The 15490-nt window shown below is 40.7% G+C and overlaps 1 protein-coding gene across 1 annotated transcript in view; it reads right to left on the bottom strand.

Annotated features, from left to right (window-relative positions):
• Positions 1 to 946: 946 nt before the first annotated feature.
• Positions 947 to 15490, bottom strand: part of LOC107748429 (serine-rich adhesin for platelets-like) — a 45811-nt gene continuing 31267 nt past the window's right edge. The window contains exons 34-58 of the mRNA XM_016563201.1: positions 14366 to 14626; positions 13792 to 14049; positions 13449 to 13709; positions 13041 to 13307; positions 12652 to 12915; positions 11650 to 11907; positions 11267 to 11527; positions 10845 to 11105; positions 10435 to 10695; positions 8896 to 9162; positions 8519 to 8779; positions 8092 to 8352; positions 7707 to 7967; positions 7332 to 7589; positions 6899 to 7162; positions 6566 to 6826; positions 5306 to 5566; positions 4922 to 5182; positions 4526 to 4786; positions 4173 to 4433; positions 2955 to 3242; positions 2736 to 2788; position 2697; positions 2062 to 2127; positions 947 to 1412 (exon numbers count right to left, since the gene is read on the bottom strand). Coding sequence (XP_016418687.1) covers positions 1135 to 1412; positions 2062 to 2127; position 2697; positions 2736 to 2788; positions 2955 to 3242; positions 4173 to 4433; positions 4526 to 4786; positions 4922 to 5182; positions 5306 to 5566; positions 6566 to 6826; positions 6899 to 7162; positions 7332 to 7589; positions 7707 to 7967; positions 8092 to 8352; positions 8519 to 8779; positions 8896 to 9162; positions 10435 to 10695; positions 10845 to 11105; positions 11267 to 11527; positions 11650 to 11907; positions 12652 to 12915; positions 13041 to 13307; positions 13449 to 13709; positions 13792 to 14049; positions 14366 to 14626 — 5915 coding nt within the window. The 3' untranslated portion in view covers positions 947 to 1134. The remainder of the gene's footprint in view (positions 1413 to 2061; positions 2128 to 2696; positions 2698 to 2735; positions 2789 to 2954; positions 3243 to 4172; positions 4434 to 4525; positions 4787 to 4921; positions 5183 to 5305; positions 5567 to 6565; positions 6827 to 6898; positions 7163 to 7331; positions 7590 to 7706; positions 7968 to 8091; positions 8353 to 8518; positions 8780 to 8895; positions 9163 to 10434; positions 10696 to 10844; positions 11106 to 11266; positions 11528 to 11649; positions 11908 to 12651; positions 12916 to 13040; positions 13308 to 13448; positions 13710 to 13791; positions 14050 to 14365; positions 14627 to 15490) is intronic.

The following is a 15490-nucleotide window of genomic DNA, read 5'->3' on the forward strand; positions in this document are numbered from 1 at the left end:
AATCCTCCCTGTAGCAAAGGATTACTCCACATTGTTACTGTCAAAATTGACCCAGTTTAGTTGTTGCAACTCTATGCCGTCCATCTGTTTGAACAGATATTTTGCTGGGGAAAAGCTACAACTAGTTGTGATGAACTAGTTGAGAAGCACTTCACTTTCAATTATTTACTTGAAATGGACACTGAGATAGTAATAGGTATCTCTTTTTTTTCACGGATAATTAAAACAGCTGATTTAATCATTTTATCATAAGATCAATCATGATCATTTAAATGCATTAAAAAAATTAAAATGCATTTTTTAAATGTACATTTTTTTATTTAAGTTTATTTCAATTGTATCATAATCTCATGCACTTCTGGGGCTTTTTTTGCTTTCAGATTGTTGAAGAAAAGTCATGCAACATGACTTTTTAGAAGAAAATGATTTTGCATTATGCTAGGGCATTATAAAAAAAAAAAGCTGAAGATTCAGATTATTAGTACATTGCTTGGCTATTCATTTGAACCAAAATGTTTGAAGTTTTCACTCACAGCCTTTAATTCTTTCATTTGGCTTTATGTATAAAAGTACTATTTCAGATTGTTAACAAAGCCACATATACATCAGAAAATACAATGTGTGGTTTAAAACTAGTGCTTGATAAATTAACCATTTATTTGATCTAACTACACAAACATTCTTGATTGAATCATTTTATGAACTGCTTACAGAAAATGACTTTAAGATAAATACATAACTTTCTTTAAAAACTATGTGTTACAGTACAACATGTTTCTATGGTCAATCAATGTATAATTTCTTCACATCTATTCTTCATTTTAAGTGACCTTGTCTATGTTTTTCAATCAACAGAAATGATTATATTTTAGATATTACATCACAGAAATTCATTCATTTGTTTTATTATGATTTGTTTCATTAGAAAATGATTAGTTAAGGCGACATAATCAGTCAAGAATTTTGAATTATATTTGTTTCGATTTCTGATAGGACAAATAGGTCGATTTCGTTGTCTTTTTAGTAGTAATCATGGAATATAAGAAAGAGAAGACGCTAGTTCAGGGAACTCGGCAGCGCTTCAGTTAGTTTTGTATCTACAGTCCTGTACAGTCCACCCTGCAGGAAGCCAGTTTACTCAGAGGCATCAGTAGTGACACACACAGGCTTGGAATAGGCGCTCTGGATGTTGTTGTTTTTGGCAGACACGATGATGCAGTAACGTGTTGCAGGTTCAAGGTCAGTAACTGTAGCAATCTCAGTCCTGTACACGGACACAACCTCCTTCGGCTGTTCTTCGGTGTCCTCGTATACAATCAGAGTGTAGGACTCCGCCCCTGTCACCAGAGACCACTCCACCTGTAGTGACTGTCCTGTCACAGAAACCCTCGCCTCAGGAACAGCCAGCTCCTCTGCAGTACAGTACAACAGCATTTGAATAACAACAACTTCAACCTGCTATCCATCTAAGATCATTTTCATGACAATGAATCACATTTCTGCCAAATTCTCATTACTCTAATGCAAACAAAATTACACTGTAATTATTATATATTTAAACTCATTACAGTTATAACGTTATATATTTATATATATTTACAGTTATGAGAATTTGAGGGAAAATGTGCTTATTTGTAATGAAAATAATGCAAAAATAAAAGTATCGGTATCGTATCGAAAACAAAATAAGTGGTATCGCCCATCCCTAAAAGAAAGAATCGTACGCATTACTTTTTTTTGTTTAATAAACAAAATCACTGGTAAATAAAATATATTTTTTATTTGAGTATCGATACTTTCGATACTCGCATCAGTATCGATATATCGATACTTCAGGATCGATACGCCTATACCTTCTTTCTTTCTTTCTTTCTTTCTTTCTTTCTTTCTTTCATCAATTCTTCCTTCCTTCCTTCCTGTCTCTTTCTCCCACCCCCCTCACCTTAAACTTTAGTTTAGAAAAATCAATTCTCATCCTCATAGAATGTTTAAAGCCTTGTATATTTTTATATGCTCTTAATTGTGCAAGTAAGCTGAGAATGAGTCTGTAGTTCATCTCACCAGGAGTCAGTGATGCACATATCTTCGCAAATCCCACATTTCTCTTCCGACGGTTTAAGGTTTGACCTGTAAAAACTATGCGTCAAAATATGTTTTGTTTTGCACATGCAAAAATCAAATAACGTAAATGCCAAATACTTAAACTTAAACACATACTGAATTCAGGGTTTAAATAACAGCTAATCTCTATTTCCAAGAAGAAGAAAAAAAAAAACGTTTACATTTTTCTCAGTTCATTAAAAAATAAAATAAAGTAAATAAATAGTCAGTACAACTTCAAGCTACATTATGTAACACTAAGTGTTTCTTACAAGAATTGTACAGAGTGGGTACAAAAAAAAAATGTGTTCAAAGCTGTGTTCATGCACTGCGGTAAATGAGGAAATTGCATTTCCATCCAAAATCAATGCAGAAAAAAAATCATATTACATCTGGGCTTAGCTATCATTTTTAGCTTCTAGCTTAGCTATAATAACTATGCTTTTCTTACCAGTAGCTACTCTAGATGCAAGACTCTCTCCTGCACTGTTCCAGGCTGTCACAGCAACATTAGAGGCCTGCAGGCCAGAGACCTCACAGCTGAGGTTTGAGGTGAGACAGACAGGCACCCTGCCGTCAGAGCTCAGCTGGTAAACCCTGTATCCTGTGGTAAGAGCTGAGGACCTCCAGCCCACTGTGGCGGAGGAACTGTCACCCGTGAAGGTGACATTCATCGGTGGACAGGGCACTGAGGGAGAGTACAGAGTAATAGATCAAGACGGAGAATATTTTAGCATGTTCTATACAAACTTCTTATTATTCTGAGATCTTCTTTTGAGATCAGTCTGCCTAATATAACCTTTGACTATGAGTTTTTAAACCTTTTTTTCCAAAATTGAAAGTTTGACAGGTACCTGTGACACCAGTAACAGCCTGAGATGGTCTGCTGATCCCAGCTGAGTTTTGTGCAAGCACAGTCACACTGTAAGAGGTGCTACAGGGAACAGGAAACTCAAAGTAGTTGATGTCTGTCCAGTAGGATGACACGTCCATAAGGGACTCTGGGTTGTCCTGGATATCGCCGGTCACTCGTACCAGGTACGTGACGTCAGGACAGTCCACAAAATTCCAGTAGACCCTGACGAGAGTGGCATCAACCATCAGATGGGTCCTCACCCTCACGGTGACAGGAGCACATGGGACTACAGGAGAGATCAGCAGAGGGTTAATTAGTAATAGAGTAATGCTGTCAAATCGAATAATTGCGATTAATCGCTTTCAAAATAAACGTTTGCATTTACATAATATATGTGTGGGTACTGTGTATATTTATATATAGAAATACACACATACATGTATATATTTAAGAAATATATGTAATATATATATATATATACACATAAATATACACAGTATACATATTATGTAAACACTTTTTTGTAAACTTTAATTTTGGATGCGATTAATCGATTTGACAGCACTATAATAGAGTAATTATTGTTAATTATTTATTAAAAATCATTTTCATTAATTAAAATAAAATATTAATATGAAATGAAAAACATAAAAAATGTTGAAGTATTAAAATTACTAAAAACGAATTTAAAAAATAAAGCCAAAATATATTTACAAACACTAATAAATGACAAATGCACAAATGCAATAACAAAAATATTAAAACAAAAGCTAATGCAAAATTGTACTATAATAGTATATAAATAATAATATAACAGTGATTAGTAAGGATTTTTGTTGGTTCAAAAGACACGATTAGGGTTTTTCAGTTTCAAGAATACAATCACTTTAACTTAAGATAACTTTTATATTATCCACCAACTCTCATTACTCGTCCGCCAATTTTCAAATTGCTAAATGTGAGAAAATGATATATAAACTGGATACATAGATTACATTAATTATTGCTACTTTGAAATATGTGAAAAATTAATGTGAAAAAAAAATTAAAACATCTGAATTTGGGAGAGAAAATGTGCATAATTGAAAATATCCTGAAAATAATGCCACAAGAACACAAAGAAATATCATTATTGGTATGCAAAATCGAATTTTTGCAGTAATGTAACTATCATACTAAAAACATGTATAACGGGTTTGTGTTTTAAGTTGTATACCTGCTCCCCTCTGGATTGGCACAGTGAGGGAGCTGTTACAGGTTCCATCTGAAGCCAGCGCACTGAAGTTGTACAATGTCCCACAAGTCAGTCCGTGAATGCTACAGGACGTGCTCGTGGTGTCGCAGCGAAGCGTGTGCCCATCCATGGTTTGAGCCGTTGTGAAGTACTGCAGAGAACCTTGGCCCTCCACCCAAGAGAGTGTGGCAGTCCCAGTGTCACACTGCACTTCCACAATCATGTTCTGTGGCTCACAGGGCACTATGTAGAGCAGAAGAAGTACAGTATGTCATGAATTTCACATCAAAATATAATGCTTTTCATGTTGTCTTCGAGCCAACATGTGGTCTCACCAGTATAGAAGGTGACCTGCTGACTGGCCAGACTGGTGCAGTTTCCAGCCGAAGCGGTTATGCTAACATCATAAATCTGTCCGCAGTGCAGGTGAAGCAGAGTGCAGTTGTTTGCGGTGCTTCTGCAGGTGCGGACATCTCCGTCTCTACTGCTGGCTGTGAGTGAGTATGACTCGGCAACCAGAGAAGGTGACCATGCTGCCGTCATGCCGTTTGAGTCGCACACTGGGTTCACGGTTATATTCTGAGGAGCACAAGGTGCTGTAAGAGAATTAAATAGAGAGGTTATACTGAAGGTGGGTGTGAATTATGCAGATTTTACATAGCGCTCAAATCTCACACATATGCAGTGTGCCTTGATGTGAAAACTTGGTGTCGTGTTGAGTAGTTGTGTACCTGTATGCATCTTAAGGGGGGGACTCCGCAAGCTGCTGCATTTGTCGGAGGACGCAGAAATGATAATGGTGTACGGCATTCCACACTTCGCTCCAGAGAGGTCACAGAATGTGCCAGTGCTGTTGCATATCAAAATGCTTTGGTCATGACCTTCAGCTGTGGCCACATAGAAGGAAGATCCCTCATTCAGCTGCCAGCTAACTGTGATTTGGCTGCTGTAACAGTCCGTGTGTGCAGTGATGGAGGTGAGGGCACATGGAGCTGCAGACAGAAACGATAGAGATCAGTGACTGTGATGACAGATTCGGACAGTTTGGTGGATGTAGCTTGAAAGCTAGTCCACATCTCAAAATGGAAAACAAGGATGTTTGAGTGTGTTTGCACCTGTCTGAATTTGGAAGGCATTGCCAGGTGCGCTTCTGCAGAATGAATTCACAGCAGTAATGTGGAAGGTGTACGTGGCTCCACAGAGCAGGTCGGGAACATTGCAGTGCAGATCTGTAGCTGAGCAGCTGGAGTTGGTTCCGCCCCTTTCCACTGCCAGTACAGTGTAAGACTCCGCCCCCTTTGCTTGTCGCCAAGTCACCCAAGCTGAGTTAGTAACACAGTCCAGGTTTCCTGTCTCTCCTTGAGGAACACAAGGAGCTAAAAATACGCAAATACAGTCTGTTAGCTTGCTAGCATCAATAGGCATTTCCACACATACATCCTTTGCAGTAAATTGACCTGTGTTTTTCTTTATTTTCTGTGGCAATACAGTACACAAGGCACAATACAAGTCACAAGGAGCCTCTTAACTTTAGATGTTAACTGTGTCTTAGATTATTGACAGAAATGTCGGCTTTCCCTTGTCTTACACTGGACATGAGCAATGCAACAAAATCAATACTGCCTACATTGGATGCAGCACGACGGTAAACAGATATCCTGCTCTATTTTTTTATATACTTCATATGCCTGCTGCGAGCAGCGTTTGGATGAATATGGAAATATTCAAAATAAACACAACAAACGTAGGAAAACAGCAGTTAAGAAAGCATCTGATCATAGCGATGTGGAGGTTTACACAAGCCTGCAATCAGCACTCCGGTAAAGTTACGTCACATTTATTTATAAAATATTTTATGCATTAGATTGCTTTAAAGCAAGCAGCTTTACAGTATTAAACATGGAAAAAAACAGTGTCAGTGTCGCTTTCAGTTAGAATTTCAACTTGATTTTCTGCTATAAATCAGCTCTATATGTATATGAACGAAACCCGATATTTTAACGGATTGCAAAAGCTGAATAATTGAACAAAGCCTACTGATTAATCTGTGAAATAATCGACGTTTAGGCAATTAATCGTTAGATGAATTGTTTATCCAAATGATCATTTGTTGGAGGCGTAGACCGCTTCAAAACATTGTTTCAAACTGCAGCAAAACAATGGGATGTAGACATGGTGGTACTGTAGTTTCAAAATCTCCTGACCTTTTCAATGGGTAATAAACTATTTTAGTTTTCAGTTCTCTTTAGTAAATCATTTCTCTTCAGTTCAGAGAATATTGTCTAAAAAAAAACAACATTTCCAAAATGACATTTGCTGTCATTTTGTTTTATATCGGTGGACTGCTGGTAATTGTGTGTTGTTGTGAAGATTACCTGAGGTGACATTAACAGCTGTGCTGGGCTGGCTCTCACAGCCACCCCTGACAGATGTTACAGTGACAGAATATGACTCTCCACATGGCAAGTCACTGATTGAACAGCTGGTGCTAGTGGAATCACATGACAGGAAAGCTCCTCCACTGGTTTCTGCTCTCACATGGAAAGATTCTACATTTGGATTGGCTAGCCATGTGACAGTCATGGAGCCAGCAGAGCAGTTCACCTCAGCATCAACGGTCTGAGGAGGACAGGGCGCTAAAAAAGAAAAATACCTTTCATACACCTGTTCTAATGAGGTTTAGAATTTACTTAAACTCTTAAACTCACCAGTATGCACTTGTGTGAACAAACTTTCTTCGCTGTTGCATGTGTGGTCCATAGACAGCACAGACACATTATAAGTCTCCCCGCAGAGCAGATGCTCTAGGTTACAGTGTGTCACGCTGCTATTGCAGTAGGTCATATGGGTGCCATCTACAGTGAGACCCTCTGCCTGGTAGGACAACGCCCCACTGGCACTTTGCCACGTCACAGCCACAGAGTTAGACAGGCAAGCAAGAGAAGTCTGCACATTGGTAGGTGCACATGGCACTGAGGAAGAGGAAGAATATGAGGCGTATATCAGCTGTTTACATCACAAAAACTACTGTCTATAAATTTGATAGCAACACAGTGCTGTTGCTGTATAGCAGTGCCAGAAACACTGCCATATTCTGCATTCCATGTTGCTGAAGAAGTATAATATGGAACAATTCCTAACCTGACTGTAATTGTGAAAAGGCATTTTGGCTGTTACAGTGGCTGTCCTGGGCGGTGAGTGTGAGGTTGTAGGCTTGGCCACAATGCAAGCTGGCTAATCTGCAGCTGGTGGTGGGTCTGCTACAATGTGTTTGGTGCCCATCTGGACTGGATGCTTGGACCAGGTAGGAGGCAACGTGGTCTCCTTGTTCCCAGGACACTACACCTGTGTGGCTGCTACACTCCATTTGAGCGACGATTCCATGTGGCTCACACGGAACTGCTCAGTCACAAAAAAGTTGATCGTGAATATAATAAAAGAAATGGACAAGCAAAATTTTGTTCATTTCAATGGGTATTCAAATATCTGTGAATTATGTGTGTACAGTCATCCTACCTGTGTCCAACTGTACACTATTACTCGATGTGCTTGTACACACGTGGTCGGAGGCAGTCACGCTGATGCTGTACGTGAGTCCACACAGTAGATTACTAAACTCACACGTAGTGCTACTGCTGTTGCATGAAGACGCAAAGCCCCCGCTGCCCTGAGCGACAGCAGTATAAGAGAGAGCTCCTTGGCTAGGCTGCCAGGACACATCAACCACACCAGATCCACAGCTCAGGTTTGCCTGAATGTGGTTGGGAACACATGGCACTGGGGACAAAATGGGAATTCATATTTGGGTTATTCTACAGTCCTGGTGGGAGATGCTAGCACTCACTGTCATAAGGATAAAAGTTCAGCTGCATTGTATTGTGTTTTATTAGGGGTCACCAACCTGAATGGAGTGTTGTGATCTCACTCCTTGAAACATTACAGTGGTGGCCAATGGCAAGCACACTGACATTGTAAATGGAACCGCATACAAGGTTAGGCATAACACAGGAAGTATTTGTGCTGTCACATCCTGTCATCTGACCATCTGTGCTAATGGCATGCACCTCGAATGATTCTGCCCCTGAACCAGGATTCCACTGCACATGGGCAGAGTTTGAAGAACAGAGCAAATTTGACTCCACATTCTCAGGTGGACAGGGTACTGTTCATATGAGAGAGAGAGAGAGAGAGAGAGAGAGCAAAAAGTTGGAGAAAGGCAAGCTTTGTCATGAAACAGAAATCAGTAAATAATAATATATATAATAATGTTAGAATTATTACATTGCTACATGTAGGTACTGCATTTTAATAAATGTTCTCCTTCCTACCCGATGCCACTGCCAGGGCTGTGCCAGGCATGCTGTGACAATGTCCATCATATGATACCATAGTAACATTGTATGTTTGTCCACAGGCTAGTCCCCTCAGTTCACAGTTAGTGGAGTTGCTGGAGCAGGTGGAGACGAGTCCCTCTGGTGTCCTGGCATCAACATTATAGGAAATAGACCCATCAGTGGGTGTCCACTGCAGCAGTACAGAGTCAGTGTAGCACTCCAAGGTTGTAGCAGTAACCTCCGGGGCACAAGGAACTAGAGGAAACATATAATAATAACATTCAGTAGAATAATATATAAAAATCAAAAGACAGAACAGATTTCTTTTAATCTAAAACAACAACAACACAACTAGACAAGCATAAAACTACCTGTGCGGAAGATTTCTGCCTGACTGGGCAAACTGGAGCATTCATCTCCAACAGCAATCACCTGAACAGTGTAATTATCTCCACAGATGAGATCACTAAGTGTGCAATGTGTAACAGGCCCAGAGGTCTCACAGGACATGAAGTTAAATGTTCTGCTCCAGGCATAAGCAACGTACTGCAGCGCCCCCAAGCTTGCATTCCAAGACACATGTGCCTCAGCAGTGGCACAGTCCAGCACCACAGACACACCTGTAGGAACGCAGGGCACTGCAAAAGAGAGAGAAAGAGTCCGCTTAATTCACCAAAGCCAGGAGAATATGAAAAGAAAACCCCTGTATGTTGATGGCATAACTTTACTGACAAATGGAAAAGTGTAAGCTTCCTTGAATTTGTCTTTGTGCAATTTAGTTGAATAGAGCAGTGGTTCCCAACCACATACCTGGAGAACCCCTAGCAGTGCACATTTTGCATGTCTCCTTATTCAAACACACCTGATTCAACTCACCTGTCCATTAGTAGAGAGTACAAGGACTGAAATGGGCGTGTCAGACAAAAGAAAGATGCAAAATGTGCAGTGTTGGGGGCTTTTAGATATCAGTCCGCATATGTGATGGACATTGGTTATGATCATCATTGGTATCTACTTTGAAGGCATCTTGAGTAAAACTGCTTCATAATTTAACAAAGCATATACAAAACACTTGAACCGGAAGCGACGAGACCCGGTTAACAGAATATGGAAGTCTGTTGCGCATAATCCCTATAGAGTCTGCCCCGACCCAGATTCTACTCCATGATAGATGTTTGATGCTCATTTCCCAAGATGGTTTAATTATTATAGAGAAGATGAAAGTCAACAGTTATGTTGTTTCTTGATCATTTGGGATGATCACATCCTGAGCAAATAGTGACCAACTGTAGAATGGGAATGGGTGTGGGACACCGAGAACCATCTCAGACAATCAGGTGTAAGAATTTCATTAACATACAGACCACAGCTGTTATGACAGGAGCAACTTCATTTACATTAAGGGTAGTAAACTGTAACTGTATAAAAGGTTTGAGCTTAGGATGTTTGAGGTTCATTCATTCATTCTGAACCCAAGGTACTTTTTCACTGCTATGCTGCAATAAACATCAAGATCTTCAACATCCTCATCATTTTTTCTTACACCGATTAGAGTCCAGGCTTTACTCAGAATATCTATGCTAAGGCTAATTAAGCTCCATTCACAGTGGGATTTGATTGCTGAAAATTGCTGGAGAACCTTCTTTGTGAATGCGAGCCAGAAAGTGGAACTATGGAAAATTTTATCCTGGGATCAAACCATTATAGGGTTTAGTACTAGGAAGGCACAATAAGGATCTGACAGTGTGCATGAACAAAATCACCCAATACCAGAGAAGTTACTGATACATTTTTTTCTACAAATGATCCAGAAGTTTTATGTGGCTTAAGTGCTTTAGTGTATAATACCTGTGCTGAGACTTGTGCATTTGTGTCTTATATTTATGTTGTCGTTTGCTTGCTTGCATTACCTGAGTTAAGAGAGCTCAGCGCACTGGGTGTTGAGTTACATTGGCGACTGGAGGCAATCACGCTAACATTGTATGTTTCACCGCAGGACAGTTTGGGCATGCCACAGCTCGATGACCAGGACATGCATGTTCCCAAAGGCCCATCTGGGCCATGAACTGTCGCTGTGTAGTATTCTGCACCTTCTGCTAGCTCCCAGGATACAGTAGCAATGTTGGAGATGCAGTCCATAAAGCCAACGACACCTGCTGGAGTACAGGGCTCTGCAAGAAGACAGAATGACATAATCCAAGACATTCACAAGTGGGAGAGTGTTATGCCAAGCCTGTGCTGTCCTTTTGAAAGCTAAAGAGTTAGGTACTTCTTTTGACACCATATCTTTGTATGTGTGTGTGAGTAAGAGGGTCCTAACCTGTCTTCAGTACTGAAGCATTACTGGGGTGGCTTCTACATACATTTCCCACAGCTTGCACAGTCAGATAGTATGGCTGACCACAGTTGAACTCAGAGATTTGTGCACTTGTGGCATTTGTTGAGAGTTCCACCCGGTGACCGCTATTAGATTCTGCAGACACCAGGTACATCTCAGCATTTTCAGTTGCTTCCCAGCTGAGGGAACCCACTCTCATGTCACAGTTGAAAGAGGACACCAGTTTTTGAGGGACACATGGAGCTGTACACAATACAGGCAATCTCGATCAGCCATTTGTTAGATTACCAAAAAAAAAAAACAATTTTGTAAGCATATAGTCACTTTACAGCTATAGAACTGCAAAGTAGTTTCAGTTATTGTTGTCATGTATAACTCTACGTTAATTTTTCTTAGACACTCACCCATGTGGATGACTGTGCCATCACTGGGCTCACTGTTGCAGATTTGGGCATTGGCGATGACTTGGACAAAGTAAATTTCTCCACAGTGCAGTTCCTCCCAGATACAGAAAGTTGTGTTTGTTATGCAGACGTGCATGTGGCCATCCTGTCCTATGGCAATGGCGGTGTAAATATCTGCGCCATCACTGCCAGCCCAGCTGACAGCTCCAAGGTTATTTTCACACTCTGCATAGGTCTCAATGTGGTACGGCACACATGGGGCTATAGAAAAAAGCAGTGATTGATACAAATGTGGTATAAATGCCAGAAAGTCTTTTCTTTAGCAACTTTGTCACTTGTGAATTTGGCCTTTCTCAACAGCTTTTATGAGTGTTGGGTCATACCAGTCGTAAAATGTGCAGGATTGCTTGGTATGCTGCCACAGAAGTCATTTTCTCCCAGTGTTGTGAAGGTGTAGGTCTGTCCGCAAAGAAGCTCCACTGTTAGCGTAGATTCAGATGTCTGGAAGGAGTCTGCGTATCCTAGGTTGCTTGTTATATGTACTGTGTAATTTGATGCACCTCTGCTGTGACTCCAGTTCAAGAGAACTGTGTTGTTATCACATGATCCTAAAACTGTCGGTTGAGTTGGTTGACAAGGTTCTGAAGAAACGGATACAGCAGAGGTTTCACTGTGATGTTGAAGCCTAGTGAACATGAACTTTTTTTTCAAGCAAGTTTGAAATTTATCATCTGGTGTGTGTCTGGAAAATGTGGAGTCTACAATCTGGCACTTTTTGTTGCATGCTCGTAAAAAGATGAACATGACAAGTTTATGTCTTATAGTATGCTAGGGTGTAGTGTGAGATCATTGGATTGAATTCTTCTGTATCAGGGGTAGCCAGTCCTGCTCCTGGAGGGCTACCTTCCTGTAGACCTCAGTTCCAATCTGCCTGTTTTCTCAAGTAATCCTGAACACCTTGATTTATCTTATTCAGGTAGGTTTGTTTAGGGTTAGATCTGAACTTTGCATGATGGTAACCCTCCAGTGGCCTGTTAACCAACTCTTTTGAACAAACTCTGCATTTCAGATTCAAGTTTAGAGTTAACAAAACCAAAGGAATCCCAGTTTAGATCAGGTTCAGCAGACTCACAGTCTGGAGTAGGTGTACCAGAATAAAACCTGCTTCCAGAGCAGGTTAGCCTTGTAGCGAAATTTACCATGGTGATGAATACTGCTAAAGATCAATCCACCCAGAAAAACAGGAGTCTGCTCAAACTAAACTCAAACTAAGCTCAACCTGCGTAGCCACTAAAACCAGCTTTGTGAAATAGGCCACAAAAGCAGGGTTGGCTACCCCTGCTGTATATAGATCAAGATGAAATTTGAAGGATAGAATCATCTACCTGTTGTAATGTGTACAGTGCTGCTGCCGTCACTATGACAGTGCCTACTGTAGGCAGTGACGGTAAAGGCGTACTCCACTCCACACTGCAACCCACTCATTTCACAGCTGTCAGTTGTAGAGTTACAAAGTGTATCTGCTTCTCCTGTGCTGAGGGTGGCGCTAACAAGGTAGTATAGCACATCATCTCCTTGTTCCCAAGTCACTACGGCTGTGCTAGGCTGGCACCGAAGGTCCACGTTCACATGCAAGGGAGCACAGGGGCCTAGAGGTCAAACGAAAAATTAGTTCAAATTGATATTCCCGTTATCAGCTATATTCACTTTCTACAGCTACATTGCACGTGTTTTGTCCCTTTTGCAAATAATGTATATAAATATGGTTACTCACGTGTTTGGAAGGTCACTCCCGTCTCCTGAGTAACTTGACATTCATCACTGATTGCTGTGAGTCTGACTGTGTAAGTCTGTCCGCAGGCTAGTTCGCTGATACTACAGAAATTATCTTGGGAAATGCAGGAGGCGATGTAACCATTGTTACTGATAGCAGTGAGCTCATAGGATGCAGCTCCGCCACTCCAGGCCCACCTGAACAATGCCGTGGCATTCTCACAGTTCATGTCAACAGTGACTGAACTGGAATCTGGTAGACAGGGGGCTAGACACAAAGACACAGCAGTGATGAACAACTTGGTAGATGGCACAATTCTCTGTTATTTAAACATGAGAGCAACAAATTCCTGTTGTCATGTCAAAGAATGTAAATGGTTCCTAATTTGTCATTTCTTGGATGCCTAACCTGATGTGAAGAGAACTGTTTCGCTGTCTGTGCTGTTGTAAGTTTCTCCAATGGCGCGTACTTGGGTGCTGTAAACCATTCCACAGATCAACCCCGTCACACTGCAGCTGGAGCTAGTTGTGTAGCAGGACAGGCTGTGTCCATTGCGACCCTCCAGGAAAGCCACATATGCCACTGCCCCCAAACTCTCCTCCCAAGACACAGTCCCTACATCACTTGCGCAATTCAGGTGGGTTTGCACGTTCTGGGGCGGACAGGGTTCTGGTGAAGCATAAAGAGTCAGTTGTTGGACGTCTGTGCAGAAAGCACTAAAATCATTGGTAAAATTGCAAATTTAATATACCTGTGTTTAGAGTAGTTGATGCAGACACAGCAGCTCCTCGGCAGACGTTGTTGTGTGCTGTCACAGTGATGTCATATGTCTGACTGCAGGACACATTATAGAGGGCACAGGAGGTGTCACTGGTGGAGCAGGACCGCACTGATCCCAGATTAGGGGCAGCCTGCGCCGTGTACATGGAAGCACCTGTACTTCTGTCCCATGACAGCTGGCCAATAGACAGGCCGTACTGCACTTCAATATTCTGAGGTGCACAAGGACCTGAGTTCACAATGAAAAGAAAGAGATCGATTATAGTTGTGCAAAATATAGTAAAGTGGTACAAAAATGGACAACAGTGCAAGCAATTGTGGGTAGTTGCAAGGGCATTGCTATGCAGTCGGGGAGGTGTTCTGAGTGGTTAGCATTATGTTTTTACTATGGTGTACTGGGTTGTTACCAGGACGTTGTTACAGTAAAGGCTATGGAGGGTGGAGAGCATTGTTAGGTGGTTGCTAGGGTGTTATGTGTAGTAGGGTGTTTGTTATGGTATTGCTCGGTTGTATTCTAGGATGTGTTCCCAGTGGTTTTTGCTCACCTGTATTCAGGTGTCCTCTCATGGTTGCAATGCTGCTACAGGTCTGTCCTTCGGCTAACACAGTGATGTTGTAGCTCTCACCACAGGCCAGTCCTGTCAGCTCACAGTTAGTTTCGTTATTTTCACAGCTGAGTACATGGCCAGATCCACTTACAGCTGTGGCCGTGTATTGCATTGCCCCAGTGCCTGACTGCCACGACAATATAGCCACACCAGATTGACAGTCAATTAGTGCCCGAATGTTACGAGGCATACAAGGAGCTGAAATACAGACAAATATCTGCCAGTTAAACAATGTCATGCTACATTAAAAAATAAAAATAAAAAAATCAATGTACCGTGGTATTCTTTAAAGTACCCTGGAGCATGTCTACCAGTGAGAGGAATTCAGAGTTTATTTACAAATGCATTTTAAATTCCAAATGAATTTCCAAATTTTAATCAAATTTAAATGGTAATTACTGAAATTCAAAGAAACGTAGTTTTCAAAAACAAACAAAAAAATTGTTATATTAGTGATTTAACGATTCACTCAACTCACGATTCGATTCACGATTTTGACTTCGCGATTCGATTTTCTCACGGTTTTCTTTAACAAAATGACATTGAAGACATTATACAGTAAATGAAAAGGTGTCATTTTATTAGGCTATTGCTGCACATTTCTTTGTGAAATTGAAATATAACAAAACTAAATTTAAATTTTAAAACAAACCCCAAATCAAACAAGTTAATTACACAAATAAAATAAATCTCTTAAAGGGGTCCTATTACGCTTTTTAACTTTTTCAACTTTAGTTAGTCTGTAATGTTGCTGTTTGAGCATAAAAAAGATCTGCAAAGTTACAAAGCTCAAAGTCCACTTCAAAAGGAGATATTTTATTTAACAGATATCACTTTTCAAAAACTACAACGAACGACTCGTTTGGACTACAACGCATATTTTCCGGGATTTTTGATATCACAAATATCGACGAATTGGATGAGACCTGGTTGAGCTGCACTAGAGAAGGCAACAAGTGTTATCACTATGTCAGAGACACGCTAGCTTTCCCAAAGCAGACGAACTTAGAGTGGTTACAATCATCCGGGCTTAAATCGCGCTCAAATTGATTTGATATTGAC

Source organism: Sinocyclocheilus rhinocerous, unplaced genomic scaffold, assembly GCF_001515625.1.
Source record: "Sinocyclocheilus rhinocerous isolate Xijiao unplaced genomic scaffold, SAMN03320098_v1.1 scaffold2515, whole genome shotgun sequence".
NCBI lineage: Eukaryota > Metazoa > Chordata > Actinopteri > Cypriniformes > Cyprinidae > Sinocyclocheilus > Sinocyclocheilus rhinocerous.